General features: G+C 32.3%; 2 protein-coding genes across 4 annotated transcripts; one reads left to right on the top strand and one right to left on the bottom strand.

Annotated features, from left to right (window-relative positions):
* The first annotated feature begins 15,742 nt into the window (after positions 1–15,742).
* Positions 15,743–16,861, top strand: LOC107921289 (non-symbiotic hemoglobin 2). Of its 2 annotated transcripts, XM_041086482.1 has the most exons (5): positions 15,743–15,865; positions 15,974–16,113; positions 16,219–16,333; positions 16,410–16,526; positions 16,613–16,861. In XM_041086482.1, exons 2-5 carry the CDS (start codon positions 16,019–16,021, stop codon positions 16,763–16,765), a joined length of 480 nt encoding a protein of 159 aa, XP_040942416.1. In that variant the 5' UTR covers positions 15,743–15,865; positions 15,974–16,018; the 3' UTR covers positions 16,766–16,861. The 2 variants fall into 2 exon arrangements, with proteins under 2 accessions (XP_040942416.1, NP_001412936.1); NM_001426007.1 differs by having other exon boundaries at positions 15,830–16,113.
* Positions 16,862–17,497: 636 nt separating this feature from the next.
* On the bottom strand, positions 17,498–22,211 carry LOC107922279 (uncharacterized). 2 transcript variants are annotated; one of them, XM_041086480.1, is made up of 8 exons: positions 21,987–22,211; positions 20,477–21,857; positions 19,560–19,678; positions 18,761–19,381; positions 18,373–18,679; positions 18,049–18,214; positions 17,880–17,982; positions 17,498–17,776 (listed from the first exon to the last, which is right to left on the bottom strand). In XM_041086480.1, the coding sequence occupies exons 2-8, from the start codon at positions 21,644–21,646 to the stop codon at positions 17,659–17,661; spliced, it is 2,604 nt and encodes an 867-aa protein (XP_040942414.1). In that variant the 5' UTR covers positions 21,647–21,857; positions 21,987–22,211; the 3' UTR covers positions 17,498–17,658. The 2 variants fall into 2 exon arrangements, with proteins under 2 accessions (XP_040942414.1, XP_040942415.1); XM_041086481.1 differs by having other exon boundaries at positions 17,880–17,970.
* Between the last annotated feature and the right edge of the window lie 5,492 nt (positions 22,212–27,703).

Here is a 27,703-nt window from a genome sequence, read left to right as displayed (position 1 = left end):
AAATTACCAAAACGTCCCTAAATTTTGGTATTTCTGCAATTTAGCCTGGTAAGTTCGTGTAACTTGAATTATATTCTTAGATGATTGAAATATATATATTGGATTGAGAAATTGATTTGAATTGTGAACATGAGATATTGTGAATTGAATGAAATGGAAATGAAGCTTTGAATTACATGTGTAAATATCGGGTCTCGTAGGCCCTATTTGTTATGAATATAATATTTCGAGGATATGTTGTAAAGAATTATAAAAGAACGTTAATAATTTAAAAGTTTTAATTCGGATGAAATTTTGTAACTCGGTTTCATACGTATGCAAATGTATGTCTTCTAGTAATGCCTCGTACCCTATTCCGGCGTCGAATACGGTTAAGGGGTGTTACAATGTGACATCGCCAGATTCGGTCATAACGTTTAGACCGGGTTTGGGGTGTTACAATTATATAATAAAAAAACAAAGTGAAAAAACAAAAACAAATATAAAACAAATGTCATCATCAGCAACGGTGCCAAAACTTGATCAGCTATTTAACGTCACAAGAATAATGTGTAAGTGTACACTGCCGATAAAAGTATAGTAGACAGATATGATTCTGTTGGATATCGATCCCACCAGGATGGTTGTCTTTTGTCTATCAATTTCAGTGCAATAAACAGATAGAAACGAGATAAATTGTGAGAGTAGATGTCGAAGTAATAACTTGAAAATAATAAAATAAAATATGATAATGATAAACCGGGATCCCTAACGTGAATATTCAACAAAATACTAAGTGTTCACAAGGTATAAAAGGATAGGTGATTGTCGATGAATTAAATTGCAATGAATATCTTACCAAGCTTAACTTCTATATTTAATCTAAGACTTAAACATGCACATTAACCACACATTCCAATGATGGCAATGGAACACTATTAAGAACAAGTGAATTAAATTCCTCTAATCTTCAAGCAACTTTCGTTCTCATGCTTGTTAGCTTAAACTGTCCCTGCACTTTCCAGTGTCAGTGACTGCAATAACACTTCCATGCTAAAAACATTCAAACCCAAAGATTAAATAGTAGACATAACATTGAATAAAATAATATTTAACCCAGAAATCATGTGTACTTTCATACAAATATGAAATAAAAAGTAATCACCATCGTTTAGAAAATAAATATAAAAGAAAAAAAAGTGGAGAATACTATTCCTAGATAATCTCGACTTGAATCTCTCCATTCCCTCTTGTGTTGCACTTAAGGTTCCTCGTTAGGAGCTGATCTGCGTCCCTTTCACGTCGGTTCACCCATAAGAGACTTAAGCCACCATAGCCAAAAAGATTCAAAAGATAGGTTGAAGAAGATAATACCCCACAAAAAGCCTTCCTCCCTTTTTTCCTTTCCACGTCAATATTTTTATTCTTCCAAATAGCACAGGTGCCCTCACATCAGAATCATGCTACCTCTGTACGTACAAGTTGGTTATACCAGACTGGACAGCTTACACATTTTTGTTATTATCCAGAAAGCTGTCAGGTGTGGCAACAATTCTGGGTGCAATCTGGAAATACTCATGCAACGACATCGGTACCAAAACATGACAAAATTAAAGATAAATAGGCTAAGATCCACTAAGTTATAAAATGTAATTTACTGAACTGAAAATGCTAAAATATGTGCTAAAGATAACTAAATGGGGACAAATTAACTAATAAGTAGGGATAAAATATATGTTCTTTCTAGTACTATCACATCGATATTTAGGTTGATACCCCAATTCATGGAGTAATCTGTCAAACTTAAAGTGTTAGAATTTCAATTTTTGCCGTTAGTCCAATTTGTTTTAGATTATGACGCTCCATACCTGGACTTGGTAGTCGAGTTTAATGTAGGGTGTTACAATATCCGACCCAACTATCTGTCTCTCATCCAACTCTGCCCAACACAAAGGAGTTCTACAATTCCTACCATACAACGCCTCAAATGGTGACTTCTAGATACTCTTCTGAAAATAGTTTTTGTAGGCGAACTCCGCTAATGGCAAATATGGCTCCCAACTACCACTAAAATCGATGACATAATTGCGCAACATGCTTTCGAGAATCTAAATCATCATTTTCGGCTGACCATCTATCTTAGGATGATAAGTCGTACTAAAGTTAAACTTCGAACCTAAAGCTTCTTGCAAACTCTTCCATAATCTCAAAGTGAAACATAGATCTCTATTAGAAATGATAGAAATCGACACTCCATGAAGTCGTACAATCTCAACTATATACTACTCTGTCAACTTCTACAACAAGTAATTCATACCCACAGCCAGGACATGCGTACTCTTCGAAAACTGATCAATAATCACCCAAATTGAATCCTTCTTTGTCTGGTTCAAAGGCAAACCTGAGACAAAGTCCATAATGATCCTATACCATTTCCACTCTAGAATCCTAACCGACTGAAGCAAGCCTGAAGGATGTTGATGCTCTGCCTTCACCTTCTGACAGATCAAATATCTAGATAAAAAGTCTGTCACATCACGCTTCAACTTAGGCCACCAACATAACATTCAAAGATCCTGATACATTTGGTAACTTGGATGCATAGCATATGGGCTACTATGCACTTCGGTAAGATTCGCATGCCATAGTTCCATATCAACAGGCACACAAATTCTTTCTCAGAAACTCAAAATAACATTAGCATTCAACTCGAAATCTCCACCACTACCTTGCTCAACCTACCGGGTCTTTTTTACCAAAGTCTCATCAATCATCTGCCTCTTCTTAATCTGCTACGACAAAGTCGGCTTCACCTGGAGTTTAGCCAACAAACCATCATCATCGGTTACATACAAGTGTGCAAAGATAAATTGTAATTCGATTATCGACTTCCGGCTCAAAGTATCAACAACTACATTCACTCTACCGGGATGATACTCGATCACATAGTTATATTCTTTCAGCAGCTTAATCAAATGTCTCTGTCTCAAGTTCAACTCCTTTTGAGTAAGGAGATACTTAAGACTCTTTTGATCTGTGTAGATGACAAACCTCTCACCATACAGATAGTGATGTTAAATCTTAAGCGCAAATACCACCACTGCTAACTCCAAGTCATGGGTCAGGTAATTAATCTCATATGGCTTCAACTATCTTGAGGCATAAGCTACAACCTTACCATCTTGCATCAGAATGCAACCAAGTCCCGTATATGAAGCATTACTGTAGACCACATACTCTTTCTTGGATTCTGGCTAAATCAACACTGGTGCCTCAATCAAAACTGCCTTGAGCTTCTCAAGGCTCTTTTGTCTCTTATCAGTCCATTCAAAAACCACATTCTTCTACAGTAGTTTCATCAAGGGTGAAGTTATAATGGGGAACCCCTTTACAAATATAAGATAATAACCAGCAAACCTTAAGAAACTCTAAACCTCAATAACGTTCTTCTGTTGTTTTCACTTCAAAATCACCTAAATCTTTTTCGGATCTACGTGAATTTCTTCAGCAGACACCGTATGCCCCAAAAGCATCACCTCTTTCAACCAAAACTCGCACTTGTTTAGCTTAACATACAACTATTTCTCTCGTAATATCTGAAGAATAATCCGCATATGTGCATCATGATTATCCTCGGTACTGGAATATACAAGAATGTCGTCTATAAAGACAAATATGAATTGATCCAGATACAAATGGAAAACATGATTCATCATATCAATGAATGCAGATAATACATTAGTCAAACCAGACGGCATGACCAAGAATTCATAGTGGCCATACCGGGTCCTGAAAGTCGTCTTCAAAATATTCGACTCCTTCACCATGAGCTTATAATATCCTGACCTCGAGTCGATCTTCGAGAACACTATCGCCCCTTTAAATTGATTAAATAAATCATCAATCCGAGGCAACGAATGCTTGTTCTTGATGATTAACTTATCTAGCTGTCGGTAATTGATACACAACCTCAAAGTACCATCCTTCTTTAGGAACAAAACTGATGCACCCCAAGTTGATACACTCGGTTGAATAAAACCTCGATCAAGCAGTTCCTATAACTAGACTTTCAACTCCTTAAGTACTTTTAGTGTCATGCGATAGGGTGAAATGGACACCGGTGCAGTACGAAGGTAAACTTTGATATCAAACTCTATTTTACGATCTAGTGGCAAACCAGGAAACTCCCCCAAAAATGCATCAGAAATATCCATTACAGTGTGGACATCTTGAACCCTTAGCTCCTTGCTTCTTGAATTCAACATATATGCTAGGTACACCTCACACACTTTGCCCATCATCTTTTCTACCTTAGTCGTTAAAACCACATTAGAGAGAAATTCGGGTCTCTCCCTAGCAACTACTATCTCCAACCCATCTTTACCTCACAAGGTAATCTGCTTCGTCTCGAAGTCCACTTTTGTCTTATGCTCAGCCAACCAATCCATCCCAAAAATAACATCGAACCCATAAAATGATAACTCTATAAAGTTTACGGGAAATACTTTTCCCTGAATCATCAGAGCACACATTCGGTACACTTTATCCATTACAATGCTCTCACCCAAAGAACTTGTAACGATCATACCCAATTTAATAGTCTCTACCGAAATTTCCAACTCACCGGCTTGATCCCTCAATATATATGAATGCGTAGAACCAAAATCTACAAACTAAAATAAAAGGATTGATTGTAATGTAAAAGTACCTACAATCACGTCGGTCGAGTCACAGTCCCTTGACTCTCTAACAGCATAGACTTGAGTTGGTCTTCTAGACTCGGTCTGAGTAGTTAATATGTGCACTATAGTCCTTTTTCCACTCTTTCTGTCGTTACAACCACAACCTTGGCCACGATCTATAGAAGGTGCAGAACTCTATGTCTGAGCAATCTCAACCCTTCTTGGATAGTCTTTCAACTGATTCTCCTTCGAACCACATCGTAGACATGACCTAGTCAACCTCAAGTTCCTGGATAACAAGCTTAAAGGTTTTCTTATTGATGATATCGATATTGATGATTACTCACCAGAGTGCCTACAACCGTAATGCTCAAATAATGGCCATTCAGATGTACCCCTAAAAGTAACTACTATAGTGCCCTACAGACGAGACTAGTTCGGTTGGGATCCCCATCATACACTCCTACTAGACCTCTACGATTCTCGACCCTTCTTATTCGATCACCCTAAATCACCAGACTAATTAGACCCTCTCTTTCAAACTCAGTCACTACTGGGCTCGGTAGCTCGACCAATACTTCCTCTACAACCTTAGCCTTCTCAACCATATCGTCGAAGGCCTTAGTATCGTGCACTACCAGATACACACGGATGTCTCGACTCATCCTAATCGAAACCTCTTATATCGATCCTTCTCGATGTAGACCATCTTCAAAACATACTGGCTGATTCGTAAAAACTTTGACTCATACTTAGCCATAGACGTACTACCCTAAACCAAATTAAAAAACTCTCTCTTCTAAGCCTCTATATACTGCTCTCCTATATACTATCTTCTGAACATCTCCAAGAAATAGTCCCAAGTCAAACGATTAGTAGTAGTTCCTCTCCTCACAGTGTTCCATCAGTGATGAGCCTCTCCGTTAAGTAGGGATATGGTGCAGCCCATTTTCTCCTTGTCTGAGCAAGATATCTACTCAAGGATCCTCTTTACACTCTTGAGTCAATACTCAGCTATAGAAAGACCGACTCCCTTTACTCCCTTGAACTCTTTACCACCTAAAGCTCGCAAACGCTTGAGTGGCAATCCATGGTTTGCAGGTGCAAGGTTAGCACAGGCGATCCGCTGAAACACCCCAATCATTGCTTTCATTAGGGACTCATCACCTGCCTCAGGTATAACTTGCCTCTGTGGTGGCATATGTGGTGCAGCAGACATACCACCACCCTTCAAAGCATTCGTACTAATAATTCCTCATCCAGGAGGCATAACATAAATACTATAAACATAAAAATAAACAATATGAAAGAGTGAAAAGTTGCAAGTGGAAAGTTATCCAAGGCATATTCCTACTAAAAAAATTCAAATGATGGCAATGTGTTCCTATTCCTACCCCCAAAATAATCAATTTCATACAATGGTGTTTTTGTCCAAAGTTTAAAATTTATCGATTTTATTTTAAAATCAATTTAATTTTCAAAAATTTCAAGCCCGAGAGTTGATAAACCTTGGCTCAAGTGTTGACAAACTTGACTCTTATACCAACAAATGTGGCATCCCAAACCCGACTAACACAGGCTGACCTGAATGTAGAACGTCACATTAGTCACTTACGTGACCTTACCGACCACTAATCACACCACAAGACCACCATTCACACCACACAATATTCATGAATAACAATCAATCATTAAGTAAAAATAAACATATAAATCCTAGAATCACGCTCTTCTAGCAAAATCATTAAAATAACAAGTAGAGGTAAAATCATCATTTTACATATGATACACAAAGCATTTGTGAAACATTAAATTAAACATGCATGTAGTATAGAATATTATTAAAACAATATTTGAAGGAATAAACTAAAATTGACAAGTAAAACCTAAGTAATTTTAAAACAAAGGTTCAAAGACTAAATCATAAATTTTGGCAAAATATCCGAAAAATATTTTTACAAAAGTAAAATTAAATTTATGAAATTAAACATATAAATCTTAATCATGCAAATTTTCTTAGCAATTCCTAGCATTTAAGGACTTCAATTTCATTGTATAAAACATAGGACTAGAATGTAAGGCTAGTAAAACTTCCCAAAAACCATCAAAGACAAAGTCTAATTTCCTTCAAGAGCTAGTCCCACATTGCCTTCATTGGAAAAGTGAAAACACATCACATACACAAGATTTTTCCTTGGATAAGATCACTTTGTCAATCACACTTCTCCTCCTCGTTTCAGTTATTTTTCTGCAACATTATACCTAAAAGAGTGTGAGCTTATGTTAGCCACAAATGAACATAAACTCAATGGTTAAAAGAAAGCATATTATATCAATCAAACATGGCATGGAATTAAGTATATTTCACAGCATTTCATATTGACATATTGACATATTATGTCTAAGAAACATGTATAAAACATAATGCATTGGATAAGCGAACCTCCAAACACTCCAAATGACTCAAAGAGTCGTATGCTATCCCATGTAAGTGTAGCACGAATACTAACACTCTCCGAACATACCACGCTATCCTGGTGAATGGAGTTAAGCTCAACATTCCCTTATCTCTCCAACGCTATCCCAAGGCCTTAACGCCCAATCATATAACAGAAAATGGTGAGTACTCACAATCGTATTCCATGCCAATGATATCCAATGGTTCCAAGAGATCACAATGCCAACATATCATTTATATACACATTTACCTACTATTTTATGCACACTTTCACTTATCATATTCATATGTTCATAACATTTTCATATTCACTTATAATACACTTTTCAAGTGCTCACATAATTCTTAAAAAGCCATATTAAAAAGCCATATTCACTTTAAATCACTATGGTGGGCATAAGACCAGCAGGCCACTTGACATTCACTATCATATACACATAACACATGCTTGAAATTTTCACTTGTTTCACATATCACAATATACAAGCATCATACGTAATAAAACATAGATCAAGTAAGAAGGTTTACACTTGGAACTTAGATTAGGTGTTCAGGCCAAGCTAAGCTCCCATTTAACTTTAGGAATCATGCTTAGAAGCAGCAATTCCGATCACTCACCTAGTCGCTTTCGTTTAATGGTTGAAGGCTGGAAAAGTTTTTCTTTGCCCTTCGATTTGCTCGTAGAGCCTCTCGATGAATCTAACACTTTTTTGTACATATTAAACACATTACAAACTCATCATTTATAGCCTTAATCACATTCAAACAGTAACAAAATCGTAGATCTATGCTTTCCTCATCCTAATACCAAAACCTAACTAATTAACCGAAATAAGAGACTTCCTCCCTCAATTTTCGTTTCTAATCCCTAAACAGGTTTCTTGAAATCCTAAATATCATATTATTACAAATCTAAGCTATCAAAATCACCTAATTAATTAGATCTAACTGTTCCGGAAATTTAAGCATACAAGTTCGATCTAAGAGGGAAAACTCTAAATTCATAAAAATTCTTTAAGGATATATTAAATTGAGTTCATAAACATTCTAATTAGTTCAAAAGAAGTTTAAAATCAATTTAAAATAGCAAGTTAACTTAATAATTTGGATTTCACCATTTTTAAGCCCATTTTTGGTTTGAAAACTTTAGATCTATTAAAATCTCGTAATAGTTTATCAAATCTCAAATTATAAAATCAACAAGCTTAGATTTAACAATAAGAATCAAAATATTATCTCAATTTGAGAAGGACAACAAAGTATAGACCTAATTTGGTGAAAAAACTTTGAAGAAAAATGAAGAAATTGATTAAGAAAACATGAATTTTCTTTAAAATTGGAGGATGATTTAGTGTTTGGAAGGTAGAAAAATCAGTGTAATTTAGCCAATTTGAGAGAAAAATCTCAGATTTGATTTTTAGAAAATTTTTCAAATGGGGAATATGAAGGAGGGAAGGGACATTCATGGGTTTAAATAGGCAAGGGGAGGAAAAACTGATTTTTAAATTTTAGGAATAAAAACTTTCAATTTTCACCCTTTTTCAAATCAGTTCTTATTTCAAATTAAAACGCATATCTTCAATTATTTTCAAATCTGATTTCGTTCTTTTAAATCCGTTTCAAGCAAATTAATTTTGGGACACCTAATTTTAACTCCCTAACCTAAATTTTAGTCCCAATTATTTTTATAATATTTTTATTTAATTACTATGATCCTAATTTCGGATTCCGAATCAGATATCCAATCTACTAACTTGATTGTACTAACTCGATTTTTGGGATGTGACAAGTGGATTTAATAGAAGGGTTTTAACGATGATAACAACTAGACCTGAATTTTTAAATTAAAAAAGTAGAGGGACTAGATTCTTGAAAATAAAAGTAGGGGGCTAAATTCCAAATGTATGAATTTTATAGACACTAAGAGCATATTTTAACCTTTAAATTTTAAACCTTTTTCCTTTTTCTTTGCATTAAAGAAAAATGATTAGATTCCATTTTTGGTTCCTCTATTATGTTTAAAATTGAGATTTAATCCTTTTACTTTAATTTCTAACAAAATTTAGTTTTTATTTTTATAATGTTATTAATTAGTCCAAATAGTTAATATTGTTAACTTTTCGATTAATATGTTTCATGGTTATGTATAATTTGAAAACAGATTGTAGATTAGAAAAGCAAAGGGGCTAAATTCTTGAAAATAAAAGTAAGGAGATTAAATTCAAAATGTAAGAAGCGTATAGGGCTTAGAGTATATTTTACTATTTAAATTTTTACTCAATAATTTGACATAAATGAATAATCAACCCAGCATAAAACATAGATAGACCATACTAATTCTATATATAAAAAGAAAGTCCTTAGAGCTACTTGCAATTTTTTTCTATTATAAGATAATTGTAAAATATCAATTTTGATCCCACAACTATTAACATTTGAGATTTAGTGCCTTCCTTTTGTTTACAGATATATGATTCTCTTTTTCTCCTTATAGTAAAATGTCAAATTTCATTTTTAGTCCTTCTATTGTGCTTGAATTTAAGATTTAATCTCTATACTTTAATTTCTAACATAATTTGGTCTATATATTTTTATAATGTTATTAGTTAGTCCAAATAGTTAATATTGATAACTTTTTTATTAAAATGTTATATGATTATATTTAATTTGAATGCCTTAATGGTCCTAAAGACTAACACATCTTTTGCATTTGCCTTTTTTTTTTAATTTACATTATAAGACAATGGTCAAATTTTAATTTTGACCCCTACACTATGTTGGAACTTGAATTTAATCCATATACTTTAAGTTTTAATATAACTTGGTCTATCTACTTTTATTATATCATTAGTTAGTCTAAATAATTAATATTGTTAACTATTTCAATTACAATGTTGATGTCGTTTTTTTCCGAGCATTATTCCAACAAAAAAATTATTTTATCATGACGAGTTCAAATGGGCAATTTTAAAAAAAACCACATAAGCATTTTCAATCATATATTTTGTTACATCACTATCAAGTATTTTTAAAAAAAAAAATTGTGACTGTCACACTAGTAAATCTAACAGAATAATTTTAATGGTGATAACAACTGGGTTAGAATTTTTAAATTTAAAAAGTAGAGAGACTAAATTCTTAAAAATAAATGTATGAAGATTAAAATTCAAATGTACCAAGTATAATGACAGATAGTAATTTGGGCCTAGACCCGTCTCCTCCCCCTCCCCCAAAAAAAACATATGTTTTTAAAATTTTTCATTTAAGTCTTTTAAAATTTTAAGTTTTTTTAATTTTAATAAATCTACCAAAATTTTTAAATATTATTTATTTTTTAAAAATTTTAATTACCTAATCTTAATGCCAAAATCCACCGCTAACGAAATGTACGGGGACATAGAATATATTTTAATATTTAAATTTTTATTTTATAATATGACTTAAACAAATAATTAATTTAATGCAAATATTTAGAAACCATTCTGGTATTCTTTTATTGGTAGGTTATTTAAATTCTTTTAGAAAAATTAATAGGCTATTTAATGGTTTAAATATAATATAAATTGTTCAACTCTTTTAAAATTTAATCCTTATATTTTAATTTTGAAATATTGAGTTTTAAAATTTTTAGTTTTTTCATCCTATTTTGCTGCTAATTAGATTGGGGGGGGGGGAATAAGTTGTATTCTCCAAAGAAAGCAGTATATACTACTACATGATAACTACTTACACCATTCGCTTATACATCTCATGTCCATTATAGTATATTCTAAACTTTACAAAGGAAATTATTATCGATCCTCTTTCATGTTGATTGTTGACTACATCCATTTCACCGGTACTGAGTCCCTTGAGTTGTCTTCTACTCTCTCTCTCTCTCTCTATATATATATGGTAGATAAGTGCTTTCCATGCTAGCTTTTAAGAATAAAGTAATCAGGGATTTAGCTTTGAGTTTCTCACAAAATTACCTAGGAAGCACGGACACGGCTCATTCCTCCTTGTAGTGATGTTGTATATGTGTCTGATACAGACACTCGTTAGACACGTTCGGATATGTACGAGACATTCCAGAATACTTAAAAAAAATATCAAACATGGTCACGACACGGGTGTCTAAAAATAGACACGATCCCGACACAGTCACAATGGATAGAAGCCCCGGATTGAAAAACCCACAGTTGAGAGTGAAAAGGAAATGAATGGTTTTTTGAAGCTTGAAAGTTTAAGAGTTTTCGTGAAAGGAAATGAAAGGGTTTTTTTTCTCAGATAAATTTGAAACTGTCTAATGTAATGTTTTGAGCTATTTGTAATTAGTTTAAAATATTGGGCTGGATTTAATTTTTGTTTATTATTGTGGGCAGCTCAAGGTCCTGTCTTGGGCTATTTGTAAATTAATTTAAAATACTGAGCTGGATATAAAGTTTTAGATCTTTTTAATGAAAAATATCGATCATTTCATTTACATTAAGTATTTTAATATAATATATATATAAATATTAAATATATTTTTTATTACCGTATCATGCCGTGTACCTATCCTCATTTTTTAAAGATTATCGTATCGACGTATTATACCCGTATTGCGTGTCTGTGTCCATGCTTCGTAGAAAGCAACTGAAATTCATGTGGCCAACCCTGCATAGCTCTTTGAATGTTGCAAAAGCCCAAAATTTGTTCCCAGACCTTCTTGGCAAAAGAACAGTCTGCAAAGAGATGATCTCTTGTCTCTATGTTGCCATGACATAGCAAACATTGGCTATCAATATTCACGCCTCTTCTAACCAACCTCTCTTTTATAGGGAGTTTGTCTAAAATGACCATCCATGTGAGGCAAGAAAATTTTGGTATGTGTAATGGATACCCAACCATTTTCTGTCATATTAATATTGAAATTGATGCAGACGAAACACGATTCCATATCCATTTCCGACATCTATCCCTAACACCCATACGTGTCATCAAGAAGTCTAAAAAACTCCAATCCACTATATCCTACACTTTTCAAAAATATGTTACTCCCTTTGTTTCTCCTAGATAGCTTTTTGAGGTTTTTTTCTTTTATGTGAGAATGGCTAGTAACTTGCAATTCAATTTATTTTTCTATGTCATTCTATCTATTTTATGTTTGTCTAAGTTCATTTCAAACTTTTGCAAAGACTCAACAAGCTTATTTATCTCATAGTATTGATGCCCTTGACTTGTTCTATATCTGTCACCTTGATAGAGAATCTTTTCAGGAAGATCTTAAAATTTTACACACTAGTTTTGTATTTGAGTACTCTTCCCCCCCAAAAAAAAAAGTTTAGTTAGAAATGTCACACAATTTAACATAGAAATCTAAAACAAATTTATTTTATTTTTGTCATTCTCAAACCCGATTATCAACATATAGGGCTTCTACTGTTTTACACGTGTAATTCTCTCAAGTATGATTTCAAGAATAGTCTAAACCTAAAGAGCAAAAATGCAATTGGAGATGTGGATGAATTCCTAATGATCTATATCATTTAAGATTATGTTAAGAGCTTTTAGTTGTAGCTAGCAACTTTGTTTTATTGGTTTGAAAATCTTAATACCATTAATCAAAGTATAAGAATACTCTTTACGGAGTTTATAAAAACCTTGGTGTGCCTACCATTAGTCATAGTTTAACCCATGGATCATAGGATGCTTACCGTCAACTTGTGGGCCCCATTTAAAATGTGGTTGGAAGGAGATTGCATTTGCCCACTATTCTTCTTTCATCAATTCGTAACAACAAGGCTGTCCTTCCCTAAATTGAAAGGAGGAAAGCCAAAGCTATGAATCGAAGGAGATCACAGACCTATTATCAAAAAAGAGAACCCATCATACTTAAATTTACCATTTCAATTAAGTTACGTGCTAACAAAAAATTCATTCAAGATTATTCTACAAAAATGTTTAAATGAAAAACAAGTGAATTTTTTGGAATTTTCTCAAAGTTGACGTTAGCCATGCGCCCAATATGTATAAAAAAATTTATTTAGTGATTTTTTAATACAAAAATATAAATTATTTCTGGGAAGGTGAGGAGCATGAGATTCGTAATAAGTGATTTTTTGTTCATTTGTTTGATTTTTATAAAAATAAATAGATAAAATCATGGCGCTTATGCTATCAATCTTGGATTATTGTTTCTTCAGTATCTCTAATTCACCATTAATTAATGATTAGGTAGATGTTTATCTCAACTAGTAGGATTTTTTACCAAAATATTACCAAAAAAAATAAAAAATATCTAAATATTATAAACTTTTTTATTTACCAAAATAATAAAAAAAAAAGATTTCCCATAGGCGGCACAGGACTAAAATGTAATGATCTAAAGTTTTAAGGACCTGATATGAAATTTACCATTCTGAATTTTGAAACTGAATTGGTGCCGCCTGTGGGTGTGGAGGCACTAAAGTTGAAACGTGACTAATTGCCTTCTAAACCCTCCTTATTTATTATTTTCTTTTTATTCCCCTTCAACTCACTTTTTTATTTAATAAACAAGCCATCAACCTATTTTTGTAGTTAAATAAGCTCTTAATCTATAATTTTTACTCATAAATAATTTATTAAATAAAAAACTTATTAAAGTAAATATATTTTACCTAAAGTAAAGCTATTTAAAAAAGAATAAACTAATTCGCATTTTATGTTTATGTGAATTTGATGAGAATAGCTTATTAAATAAAAAAATTTATGTTTATCAAAGGCTTATAGCTATAATAGTCCCTTAAGAAAAAACCAAAAAAAGTTACTAAGCCCCTTGACTTAATTTGAACCCAGTTGAGCCATTCTCATTAACCTGAAAAATTAATTAAGCTCTTACATTAATAATTTTTACATTTCGTTACATTAACCACTAAAATCAATTAACGGACCAATTAGATGACGAAATATGATAGGTTGTGATCTAATCTTTCATATCTCCGATAAAAATCATAAAAATATCTATCTATAATATATATAAAAGCACGAGTCTTGAAAAAACTTTTGAACTGACAAAAATATCCTTTATTGTTAATTATATTACTAAACTACATTAGAATAATAATTTATTAATATTATTATATAATAATAAAAAGTAAGATTAATTAAAATAATAATATATTAATGTGAAATTAATTAATTTGATCATATATTATAAAGGCTCTACTTAAAAAAAACATAATATATTATTCATTAATAAAACTATAAATCTATAAAATCATTGAATATAATTGGATGAATTTAAAATAATAAGAATTCAAGTTTTTTAATTAAATAAAAATATTTTTTATATATAAATACTCTTTATAAATTTAAAAATAATTATAATTTAATAGAAATTGTGAGAATTATATATTTCAAAATAATTATAATTTAAGCTGCAATTATTATTAAAAATATTGTGCTAATTTTAAAATAAAATTGTTATTTAAATAGAAATCTAAGCATAAAATATAAGTAAAAGATAAAAAAATTGTGATAATTATAATTATAATTTATTGTTATTAGTTAAAAAATTTGACGATGCTACTTTTATTAAAGTAAAGTAGAGTTATTACTTAATTAGAATTCTAAGTATCTTAATTATCACTTAACTAATATTAGATTTAATTAAAAAAATTAATAGAAATACCAGACATGCTTTATTGAAAAACCAAAAGTAATAATAAAACTGATCACCCATAAATGTAACCCAAATAGAAAAAATAAATTATAATTATAAACTATTCTCATCAAATTTAGTAAATTTTTTTATTTAATAAATTATTCTCATCAAATTCACATAAAAATAGGTTGAGGGCTTGTTTATGAGTAAAAATCATAGATTAAGAGCTTATTTAACTACAAAAATAGGTTGAGGGCTTGTTTATTAAATAAAAAAGTGAGTTGAAGGGGAATAAAAATAGAATAATAAATAAGGAGGGCTTAGAAGGCAATTAATCACGTTTCAAAATTCAAAATGGTAAATTTACATATCAGGTCCTTAAAAACTTTAGATCATTACATTTTAGTCCTATGCCGCCTATGGGAAAGGCACCTTTGGTGCTGCCTTTTGCATGCCCTCCATCAGCCATCTTTTTTTTTTGTATTATTTTGGTAAATAAAAAAATTTATAATATTTTGGTATTTTTTATTTTTTATTTTTTGTAATATTTTGGTAAAAAACCCCAACTAGTACATTGATTGAAATATTGGTATGTTTTAAATCAATATTTTATATTATATATTGGGAAAAATTCAGTAAAAATTAGAGTAGTTTTACACATTTCTGTAATTATTTATATGATTAATATTTTAACGGTCTAGCCGTTAAATTTATCAATATAATTGTACTTGTCATGCATTCAAATTTTTGAACTCATCCGATATTCGTATCATATCAATCTAAAATACTTGATATATTAATATATATATATTCAACGGTTGAATTTTTTTGCATAAAATAAATAGTTAGAACTTCTAAATATATATTTAATTTAACATGCATGATCTATATGAATAGACTAAATGGTTGAATAATTAAAATATTAATGATGCGAAGAGTAGTTTAATTTTGTATTGTGTAAGCATGAATTATTTGGTAACGATAGAAAATATGTGGACAGGTTACAACTTGGGAGATTTTTCTGTCAAAATGAAATCAAAATGATTTGTTGTGAATAATAATATTCCTTCTTAAATTTCCATCTTTTACACAACATCAATGCACGTCTAAGAAGACAAAAAAAGCTTAGCTGTATCGGTATTATATTAATAAAGGAAAGCAGCAGTTAAATTTCTGAGTTTGCGTTTGTCATTAATATTATTTATTTCTTCAAGATTCCCACACTTGTTTTCTCTTTTCTTATAGAGCTCCACCACTCCCTGGTTATCATTGAGAAGAAGAAAATGAGAGATGGGTTTCACAGAGAAGCAAGAAGGGTTGGTGAAAGAATCATGGGAGGTTTTGAAGCAAGATATTCCTCACTCCAGCTTGCGTTTCTTTTCACTGTAAGACCTTTAATTCTTTCCTTCTTATGAATTCTTCGTTCGGCCTAGTCCTTTAACAGAATTTCTCTTCCACTGAGTATTGATTAAATTGAGAGTGTAATTTAGGATATTGGAGATAGCACCAGGTGCGAAGAACATGTTCAGTTTCTTGAGGGAGTCAGAGGAGATTCCTCAAAATAATCCAAAGCTCAAAGCTCATGCTGTCAAGGTTTTCAAGATGGTCAGTCCTTTTTTTTTTTATTCATTGCATATACATCCCTACTTAAATTAAAATACTTAAACAATTGTTGTTGAAGACATGTGAGTCAGCCATACAACTGAGAGAGAAAGGGGAAGTGGTAGTGGCTGATACTACTTTGAAGTATTTGGGCACTGTCCATGTCAAGAGTGGTGTCAAAGACCCCCATTTCGAGGTACGTTTTTATTTTATTTTTTAATAATAAATTAGATTTGGATGCAGTGGTTAATTAAAAAAAAATGAGGAATAATGTTAATGCAGGTGGTGAAAGAGGCACTCTTAAGGACAATTGAAGAAGCAATTGGAGAAGAGAAATGGAATGAAGAGATGAAGAATGCTTGGGGTGAAGCTTATGATCAATTGGCTGAAGCTATTAAGGCTGAGATGAAGAACCACCATGATGAAACTGCTTAATTACCCTTTTACTTCCTTCAATTTTAATGTTGTTTGCCAATATTTTCACAATTTTAATGAATAAATTTTAGTAATAAAGACTATTTTGTTTTTCTATCATTATTTTGCCTTATTTTCTCTGTTTTTTTTATTTAAAAAAAAGGAGGTTAAAAATTTAACAAAAAATACATTATAGAAGGAGAGAGAGATTAAAAACAACAACAAATATTAATTGTTGTAATTGTAATATCAAGTGAAATTAAGTGGAATAAATATTAAAACGTTATCACATAAAATTTTAATTTGATTTAATTTATATAAATCACTAATAATATTGATAATTAGTATTATTTTATATTAATATATTACCTACATAAATAATTATATTAATTTAATATTTTTTTAAATATGTATAATTAAATTAAAAATAAAAATTTATTAAAATAAGTTCTAAATTTTACAATAATTTTAATTTCTCATTTTAAATTAAATATATTCAATTAATTTTCGGTTAAAAGATGCTATACTCTTGAATTTGAATCCTTTTATTTTAGGGTTAAAATTTGTCTGCTAAATTTCATGTGATAACTAAAGTGACATCAAAGCTTCAAAAAAGTCGACTCAAAATTCCGAAAAGTAAAACCAATTTTAATTAATTTTCTCTTTTATCCCCAAAACTGAACCATCACGGAAAGGTAGAGCAAAAAAAAAAAAAGAGGACATTTTTATTTACGTAAGAATGATAAAGAAGAATGAATAATAATTGATATGCCAATTGTTATTCCAATTATACAAAAAAGCATAGTGTTCCACATATTTAAACATACACCCTTTCTAATTGGAATGGAGCCCCTCCTCTACATAAACTCACATTGGCTTCTTTCTCTTTACTCTTACTTATTCCTCTCTTCTCTTTACAATATCGAGTATGCTCGGATTACCTCCACAATCGGTGCTCGACACAACGGGCATTTTCCTCCCCCTCGTACCAACTCGTTCGCGCATTTTGAACACGTGCACATGTGTCCGCATCTGCAACCCCATAAATATGCATCATCAGCATATGCGCATACTCCGGTGTTAGTCTGAAAATATAATGATTTTATGAAAAGAAAAAGTCGACAATGTATAAAACCTGTACAAAAGTGAATCAATATGGCTATCGCAACAAACACAGCAGGTTCCTTTCCTCACATGACCCCATTTAGATCCGTCCTCCGATGTTTCTACACTCAGAACTGTAATAAAAAGTTAGTCCGAAATAATTATTTTTAAAAAGAAAAACGTTGGGAGGATTTACAAACCTTTTTCACCAACTGATCTGTTCAATGCTGCTGAGACTTCCTGCCTGACTGATCGCTGTAACTCAAGCTGCATATCCATGCAGGCTTCCAACATCCTCTGCATGTGGCTCATGCCCTGCTGAAGCCTTGCCATATCGGCTCTAAGATCATTAACCATCTCCCATTCCTGCTCGAAATAAGTAGAGCCTTATAATTAACTTAAAAGATGCATGCATAGTAACAAGTAAGATTCTGGGCCTATTTCTTTATGATATTCATCAACAGAGATAACAGAACGGAAATGATTCGATAGTATGGCATTGAACAAATAAAAAGATGGCTCACAATTTCTGATCTATGCATGCTGGGCCGAGACCAGCTAGTGTGATGTAAATCTTGATGCCATAACGGTTGTGGTGGTGGTACAGGAGGAGAAGGTAACACCAGTGACGGTCTGCTGATAGCATTGTTCTGGTCATCATTTATTCCATCCCTCTGCTGCTCTTGATCACGTTCTGGTGAGGCTGGAGTTGGCAAGTTTCTATGCAGATCCCAATCAATGGGAGAACGGCCTTGTCTTTCCACATAAGAATGTATTAATTGGTCCAGACTTTCCCGGAAACCACTTCGAAGAAGATTAGAGACACTTCTCCTGCAAATTAAATTTATATAAAAAATCAAAGAAGTCACAATATTTTTCTTTAAAAAGTAAAGAAAACCATGCGAGGGTTACCTGCTCAGAAGCTCTCTAAGTTCCATACTATACACATTATCATCTTCAGGTGGATGAAATCTATTGAACCTTCTAACTGGGATTGAACGACGTGGTCTTGGAGGACCAGAAGGCCCTTCTGACCAATTATCAACAGCTTCCCGAGAGCCATCCTCACGCCAAACCCTTTGGGCACCCTGTGAATGACTTTCTTCCCCATTTACATTTCCAGGATTTTCTTGACGATACTCGCTAACTGAACCTTCTTGCCAGTTTGTATCCAGTTCTTCTGCATTGCCTTCTCTCCATTCATTGAACTGAGCATATGGTGGCTGTTGCCAATTTCCTCGTTCGTCATTGGTTGTAGGCTCCTGCCAATTCCCACCTTGATTAGCATTTCCTTGCCAACTAATGCTCTCAGCAGCCATGGTGCTAACCATATCTCCTGTTTGTGACTGTGAGACGTCACTTTCTGAACTCCTAGTTTGTGTATGTTCACTTCGTTCATGTTGTGCATCCTGTAATGTGTTTGATTGAGAAAGTTCGTTTCTAGAATCATCAATGACATTGCTAGACGTGGTTTCAGGATTGCTGCTTGCTTGACCATGGACAATGGTTTCTAATCTATTGCGGAACCCTTCCCTGAATGAGAAAAGAATTAACTGTTAAACAAACCAATGGAAACCATAAGAGCTTCATGCTCAAAGGAGCTGAAAGCGGCATTACAAGGAATTTTTCAAGCCATACCAAAATATTTAGTACAGCAGAGAAAAACTGTTCAAAAAATTTGTAACCTGAGCATGAATGACAATAATCATACCTCAAACCAGATACAGTGTGTCGTTGTCTTAATTGAATCAATTCACTCGCTGCCATTGAAGGCGCCCTCTCTTCTTCAACAGGTCTTTCATTTCGTAAGAATCTACCTCTGAGTAGGGACTGCAAAGCTAAATGTATTGGTAGTTAAGAATAGCCACACATGCAAAAAATAAAAAAGTCCAGATACAAAAGCACTTTCATTGGGCAAAACCAAAAAAATACAATAACATCAAGATATGTGATTATAGAACAGTCCATGTGTGACCCATAAAAGATAATTCCAACATCAACATAATGTTTTACTCTAGAATAAAACATATATAGCAAGTTTTATTCTTCTACAGCGATGAACTTCCAATTTCCAGCCGGCCATGAAAATTTCGGCATCTTAATTCCAAACAGGCAGATGCAGAGAAAGAGAAAATAGTGGAAACTGAAGTAAAATGTATTTATGAAGAATTTTTTATTTAAAAAAATAGAAAGAAGAAAAATAAGTTATACATATGACAATATATTAAGTCAACCTAGAGCATCATTGAAGGTTAGAATTATCTAACATTGACAAAACCATATATTAAGTCCAGCAAAGTGTTCAGTCAATCAAACAGGCTTATCTTCCACCTGTAGAATGGCTCAACTTACCGTAGAATGCCTTAAGTACGTTATTATTGAAACAAGTCAATCCTACATGAAAGTATAATACTAGTGGGATTCAAAACCTTGCTATAACAATGGAACTACCATCCATGCACGTAGAGAACAACCTATAGTCCTTTTATTACAACCAAATATACGAAATACATGACTCAAGCAAAAGCATATAGCACAATATTAGTAAAAAAATAAAATTTTCCCCTCCAGCATGTTAGAGATATGTTGCGCAGATTAGCTAAGGTAAAATAAATATAAAACATATACCTGAATGCGGTTTCGATGAGCAAAATCAGATACAGCACGGTGTTCCAATAGAGACTGAAGTTCCCTCTGTCTCTCTCTTTCAATCCTCATAAGCAAGTCAATAACAGCTTGTCGTCCACGCAACCTCAGCAAGTCCCTCCGAATATGCTCTGGTTGGCCTTCATCATGGTCAGCAACTGAGCCTTCACGAGGCTGATTGACTTGTGTGCCAACTGTAGCTGCTGCCTGATGATCTTCCCTTCGTCCACCACGAACTCCTCGCTGTTGACTCGTCATTTGCACCCACTCCCGGACAATTCTAACTCTCTCACGCTCTGTTTCACCAAGCCATTCAGCTCTAGGGCCACCAACACGGGATACACGTGATGACGAATGATCACTAATCCCACTCTCCATCCATCCCCGAACGATCTGCCTCACCCTCTCCCTCTCGACTTCACCAAGATCAGGAGACTGCTCCCTACTAGACCCGTTATTATCCTCAACTTCATTCTGCGACACACCCTGCTCATTCGACCATGTTCCATACTCATTCTCACTCTCACTTGCATCAACAACACTACCATGATTCTCACTCTCATGACTCTCAGACAACGTCGTACTCGACATAGTTGTATTGCCATCAGCATTCCTTTGCTGCCTCAACCTTTCCCTCACCCTCTCACGTGCCCTATTCAACATATGCTCATCCTCCAACTCCCTCCACATTTGCAAAATCGAAGAAGCCCGAGTATTAGGCCTCTCGACAGTCCCTCCTTGTCGCCTCGAATTAGCCGAGGGTGACTCTCGCAAGAACGAAGAGTCGAGCGTCGAAACAGTATGTAAACCAGCTAAAGCCATCAATTCAGACTCCCTATTCCTCCTCTCAATCGTGGTTATCATTTCCTGAGCCTGCCTAGCAGCCCACCTACTCAAAATCCTAGAATGCCGCCTTCTAGCGGCAGAGGATTCGGCCAAATCATCGCCTTCGAGATCGGACCTTCTTCTCCTCCTAATAAGCTGATCACCCTCATCATCTTCATCATCAGGATTCCTATTAGAACTACATGATGCAAATGACATACAATCATCTAAATGCCCTCTCATTAATTCCTCCAAACCCCTTTCAAATTCAGCCGTGGCATCATTTGAGGAGTCTGGTTTTTGCTGTAAAGCTTGAAAATCTGTCATTTTTTCCCCACTTGTACACCTAATTCTTTTCCATGAAGCAAATTTGCCTCATTTCCCTTAGTACCCAATAAGATCACAAAATTTAGATCATTATCTCAAATATTACAAAACCAAACTCTAATTTGGCCTACAGAATTCATCCAAAAAAAAAAAAAACTATGCCCTACGCCCTAGAATTGGATACCAACATAGCTCCCATTCATTTCTTAACCTGACAACAATTAAAAAAAATGCCCAAAAAAAAGGGATCAAAAGAAATGAATAATAATAATAATAATAATAGATTTTAATCGAAATTCGTAGAAAATGAAGAAATATTCTGGTGAAAATGGAGACGTACCTGTGATGTATTACAATAGGAAAAGAAAAAAAAACCCGAAGTTTCTTTCGCTCTTTTTCGTGTATTAAAAATGTGGGAAAATTGGTTCCCTCAAAATTGAAAAACAGGAAACTGCAAAAAACCGAAATCTTGTTTGTCTAGACAGAAAATTTAAAAAAAAAAAAAAAAGAGAACGAAAGAAAAGGAGAGGGAGAGATCAAAGGAAGAGAATGATGTGAGAAATTTATAATAATTATTACAAGAAAGAGAGAGAATTTAATTTTACCTCTATTTTTTAAATTTTATTGCTTTTAGTGGTTTTTATTTATTTCTAAAAATAAAAATTACTAACTTTTTAAGGGGAAAAAAGAGGCGCGCCTATTTACAACAGACTTACACGTAATAATAAATTTGGCTTTTTTAAGAAATTCTACATTTTTGTGAAGGACACGTCATCAAATGTTTGGAAAAGACTCGGTCACCCACTCACCTCACTCACTCACTCTTCTTTTTTCATGCTCAATCACACCCCAACCCCCACTCTATTTTTTATTTTTGTATATAATAATAATAATAATTCATCTCTCAAAAATAGTAAATGATTATAATTGTTCCGTATAATAATTATTACAAATTTTCTTAAAGCAATTACTAGTTTACTAAGGATCATTGGTTGAAATATAATTAAATAAATTTATCAAAAATAATAAATTTATAAAACTTGTTCAATATGTTTGAACTGATATATCAATCGATTCTTAATCCAATCGATCTATTTGATCGATAAATAACGCTAATTATATGTATACAAGAAATATATATGTTCATATCTCAAATCAAATCATGGTCGATTTTAATATATTCTCAAGTTCAAATTTAAATTCGGCCTAACTTAATTTTTTTTTACCTATTCTCCAATCAAACCTGTGATATGATCCATTTATATATTTAAATTATAACATACTTATTTTTTTTGAGTAAAAAATGACCTTAAAGGTCAAGACAAATTCATTCAAATAACATCATAGATCACATCATTATGGATATCTTTAGGATAATCCATATCAAAGAACCAATTACAAGTATCCACACACATTTTTTTACAAATAAAATCTGCCACAAAGTTACAATGTCGATTATTCCGAATACAGGTAGCAAACCAAAAGTTAACAAAGGCCTTAATACTTTCCTTAATTTGCTCACCAATAATCGTCAAATCCCTTTTCTGACCATTTATTTTGTTGACCAACCCTGCACTATCCGACTCAAAAAGCACATCACCTTTAATATTAAGACGACACGCAATTTTAATACTTTCGTCAAAAGCATACCACTCAGCCTCCTCAATCGACAACTGTACTTCTTTGAAGCCACCACCTCCACCCAAAACAAAACCGTCATCATCCCTTATAATAACCCCATATCCAGTTCTGTTATTCCCAATAAAAGCGTCAAACTTAATTTTAATGCAGTTTTTCGGAGGTTTGACCCATTTTCTATCGTCAACATGGGTAGATAACATCGACACATTTAACAGGTTATGGATTTGGAATTCTTTACTGAGCATACTGGCCTTATTCCATATGTCCTTCGCCTTATCTTCTTTTCCCCTAAAAACTCGATTGTTTCAGTTGTTCCAGCAATTCCACAGAATGGTCATAAAGTCTGCCATTGCTTTTTTGTCAAGAATTCTCAACATATCTTCCAGCCAATCTATACATCTATCATACTCGTTAGAAAAAATACTGATGTCCAGACCGCTAAACATTAGAGTGGCCCTCGAATTCGAACAGTCTTTAAGGGAGTGGACGAGAGTCTCAAACTCAGCACTACCCTTGGGACAAGCTTGACTAAAACCACTATGAATAGAAGAAATTTTGACGTTAGTAGGCAGGATCTCGTTACCCACACACCAGGTGAACACATAGATCTTAGGAAGAGTGTCAAGTTTCCAAATCGCTCTCCAAAAACACCTATGAGGACCAAACCCAATTTGCTTCAAAAGGAGCCAGGAGTAAGCAGACTTCGATGTATATTCTCCTAAAGAATTGTGAAACCACACCATTCTATCGTTGTGATTCTCGTCCCTGATTGGTAAGTTACAAATTTTCTCCCCTAAGTCTTGGCCATAGAGCTCCCGGACTTTACAAGTATTTCAGATTCTACTCTCAACATGCCAAAGATCTCTAACACTGTGCTCATTATGGTTCAACAGGTTTCACTTAATAGCTTCCCCATTTAGTCCTTCCAACCCCCCAATTATCAATACGAATATTAATATGGTCACCAAAGCCAACTTGCCACCCGAATCCATCCTTGAGGGCATTAGCTGCAGCAGCAATACTTCTCCAAGTAAATGAGGATCTGTCGACTTTTTTAGAGTTGAAAATATTCCCAGCAGGAAAATGCTTGGAATTGAGAACTTTATAGCAAAAAGTATCTTTATTGTTAATAAGCCTCCAAACTTGCCGACCGAGAAGTGCCAAATTAAAAAGGTGGATATCCCTAAATCCGAGCCCTCCCATACCCTTAGGGTGACACAATTTCTTCCAAGATAGCATTGTCCAAAATTTACCCCGATCTAAATAATAACATACTTATATAAATATATTTTGTGTTCATTTATTCATTAATTAAAATATAAAATAATTATTTTTATAGATATAAATTTAAAATTACAATGAAAGAAAAATAAATATAATATTATTTATTTAATAAAAAATAACCCAAACTTTTTCAAGTAATAATCTAAAATTCGGTTAATTTCAAATTATTTATGCCACACAGATTTAAAAAAAAAAAGCTTTAGTCCTAAATAATACTAATAGTAAAGGCAATAAAGTATTTGTCACTTTCTTATTGTGTGTATTGGAAGAGAAGTGGGGCAAGATTAAGCATGTTGGTCCACCACTTTTTATGTCATAATTACATATTTTTTCAACCTTTCGTATAAAATTAAATGTTTGTAGCAATATATAATTTAATTATTCTTTTGAAATTCCACATTTCATATAATCAAAGTGTTTTTAATGTTTATTTTATTATTCATTAAAAAATGCTCTTAAATAACAAAACCTAAAAGTAGTGTTTTATTTTCCAAGGAACAAAGTAGTCATTTAGCTTTGTATAAAAGTTTTGACATAATTAGTTTGTATAAAAGTAGACTTCTTTTTAAACAGAGTTACTCATTATGTTCTTTTTTTTCAACAGAAAAAACATCAATAAGAAAATATTAAAATTGATTTCCAAAGAAACAAAGAGAAATAATAATTATAAGGATTATTCAATAGCTAGTTGAATTAAAAAATTTTTTTGAGTTATTTCAATCACAAAATTTGAGATATAAATCCACATCACATATATAATAAACGTAATTACATGTTATTATTTATTATCATAATAAGTTAGCCTAAATTAAGAGTGATCTAATTTTATTAAAGTTTACTATGCTTTAATTATTAAATAAAGTATATGGTATTTGGTGCAAGGAAAATTATAGATTAAGATATGAAGCAGGATGTGATTAGTAATTCTGATTTTCTTTTCGATAATACTTTTTTGGTTCATTAAGTATTACTTATTTATTTATTGTTTTCCAAGTTTGCATAATGATATGTTTACTTTAGAATTTTGGAATATGCATGCTTTTGATTTTTTGATTTTTTTTGATTTTGTGATTTTCAGCCCAGTTGTTTTAATTTTTGGTAAAAGGATTTTGGTAGCACAGAATTTTATTTTTATGATATATACATTTAAAGAGTTTCGTTTTAAGTTTGGTTCTATAATATTAGATTTTGACATCTTATAGTTCCAAATATTTGGTTAAATTATGATGATATGGTTTATTGTATAAATTGTGTGATATGCCAACTATTATTGTTTTGTTTTTGAGATTTATTGACTTGAATGCAAATCTCTATTGGATTTACATGGTATATGGTATGTGCGTGAATTGCTTTGGTGTTTTATCTATGCCAAAATTATGAATACATATACTTGTTAATTATTTGGCTTTGAATCGCTACATTATTTTTGTTTGGCTTTGACATATATGGTTTTGCAACAACAAAAAAATCAGTTAAATATTAAGGTTTTCAGTTTTTTTATTGCACTATTTAGACAACCTTATTTTGAGTTATTTCGGAAACTATAAAGCAATAAAAAAGTTTTGACCTTTAACTGTTATGGAAATTTCATATTTGAATATTGGTATATTTATACATATTTTAAAATAACTTAGTTGAAATAATAAGTTGTCAAAGTGACCTCTGATATTGAAATTATTTTGTTTTAAAATATAAAAGGAAGGCTAATAATATTATATGTGCAACTGTGGTAATAAACATGTGACAATTATTTGGTTTTATATGTGAGTAATAAATCGATCCAAAGGAAGATTTATTTTTCGACATGTTCTTATTGTCAGTGTTTGATTACTACACCAAGATATCACTTACAAGTTAACATTTTGTCCAGAGATGATATATTAATGGAGTGTCTGATATCTTGAGATGGGGTTTAACTTTAATTAAAAAAATTATTTTGGTTTAAATTTGAAGTCTTATGTGAGGTTGTTTTTTTTATTCAACTATTATTATATTTGCCAACATTATTGTATGTTGTTTTGGGATAAATATATATACATATATATACTATTATCTTTTAATTTTATTAAAAAATAAAATTAAGAGAAATATTTTGAAATAAATTAATTCAGATTTTGGCTTTGGGATTTAATTAAGAATGTCTAATATTTTAAATAAATTAGTTGAAACAAAATGCCGCCAAAGTGACCTCTTTTGCATAGATTAGTTTATTTAAAATATCAAGATGATTATATGTTTTTATGATTCATGCATTTATTAATTGACCCAAAGGTAAGTTAATATTTGGCAGAATTTCAACGACATCTGTAGGGATAAATGTGTGACAATTATAAGGTACTTTATGTGAGTAATATGTTAGTCCAAAGTTTAATTCATTGTTTGACATAATTTATTTTCAATGTTTGATTGCTACAAATAAAGTACCACTTACTGTTAATGTTACTGTCCAAAGACTTGATATTAATGTTGAGTTTGGTATCTTGAGATGGGATTACCACCCATTATCCTGAATATTGATGTGAGTTTTTATTTATTTTTTCTTCTATATTCAGCTAGTATCTTCTACTGCCACAATATCTACTAATATAAATTTTATACTCATGCTTAATGGGACTAATTTCAATGAATGAAAAAGGGATTTACTTATAGTGCTTAGTTGTATGGACATAGACCTTACACTAAGGGAAGAACAATACGCACCTCTCATTGCGAAAAGCACCCCTTATGTTGAAAGGGATTTTAAGAGATGAGATCGTTCAAATCGCATAAGTCTAATGATCATGAAGCACAACATTCTAGAAGCCTTTAGGGGAATAGAATCTGAAAAGATTACTTAGGACAAGTGTTTCCTTGACGAAATTGAGAAATGTTTTGCTAAAAGTGATAAGGTTGAGATGACATAACTTCTGACTTCTTTGATGCTTATGAAGTATAAGGGTCAAGGAAACATGGGGGAGTACATTATAAAGATGTTTCATGTTGCCTCAAGACTTAAGGCACTTAAAATCGAGCTTTCTGAGGAATTGTTTGTTCTTTTGGTTTTGGTATCGTTTCCTGCATAGTTTAACCAATTTAAAATTAGTTACATCTGTCAATAGGAGAAATGGACACTAAATGAGCTCGTTTCTTATT

Source organism: Gossypium hirsutum, chromosome D01, assembly GCF_007990345.1.
Source record: "Gossypium hirsutum isolate 1008001.06 chromosome D01, Gossypium_hirsutum_v2.1, whole genome shotgun sequence".
NCBI classification, from domain to species: Eukaryota; Viridiplantae; Streptophyta; class Magnoliopsida; order Malvales; family Malvaceae; genus Gossypium; species Gossypium hirsutum.
This window is presented reverse-complemented; position numbering and strand designations above follow the sequence as displayed.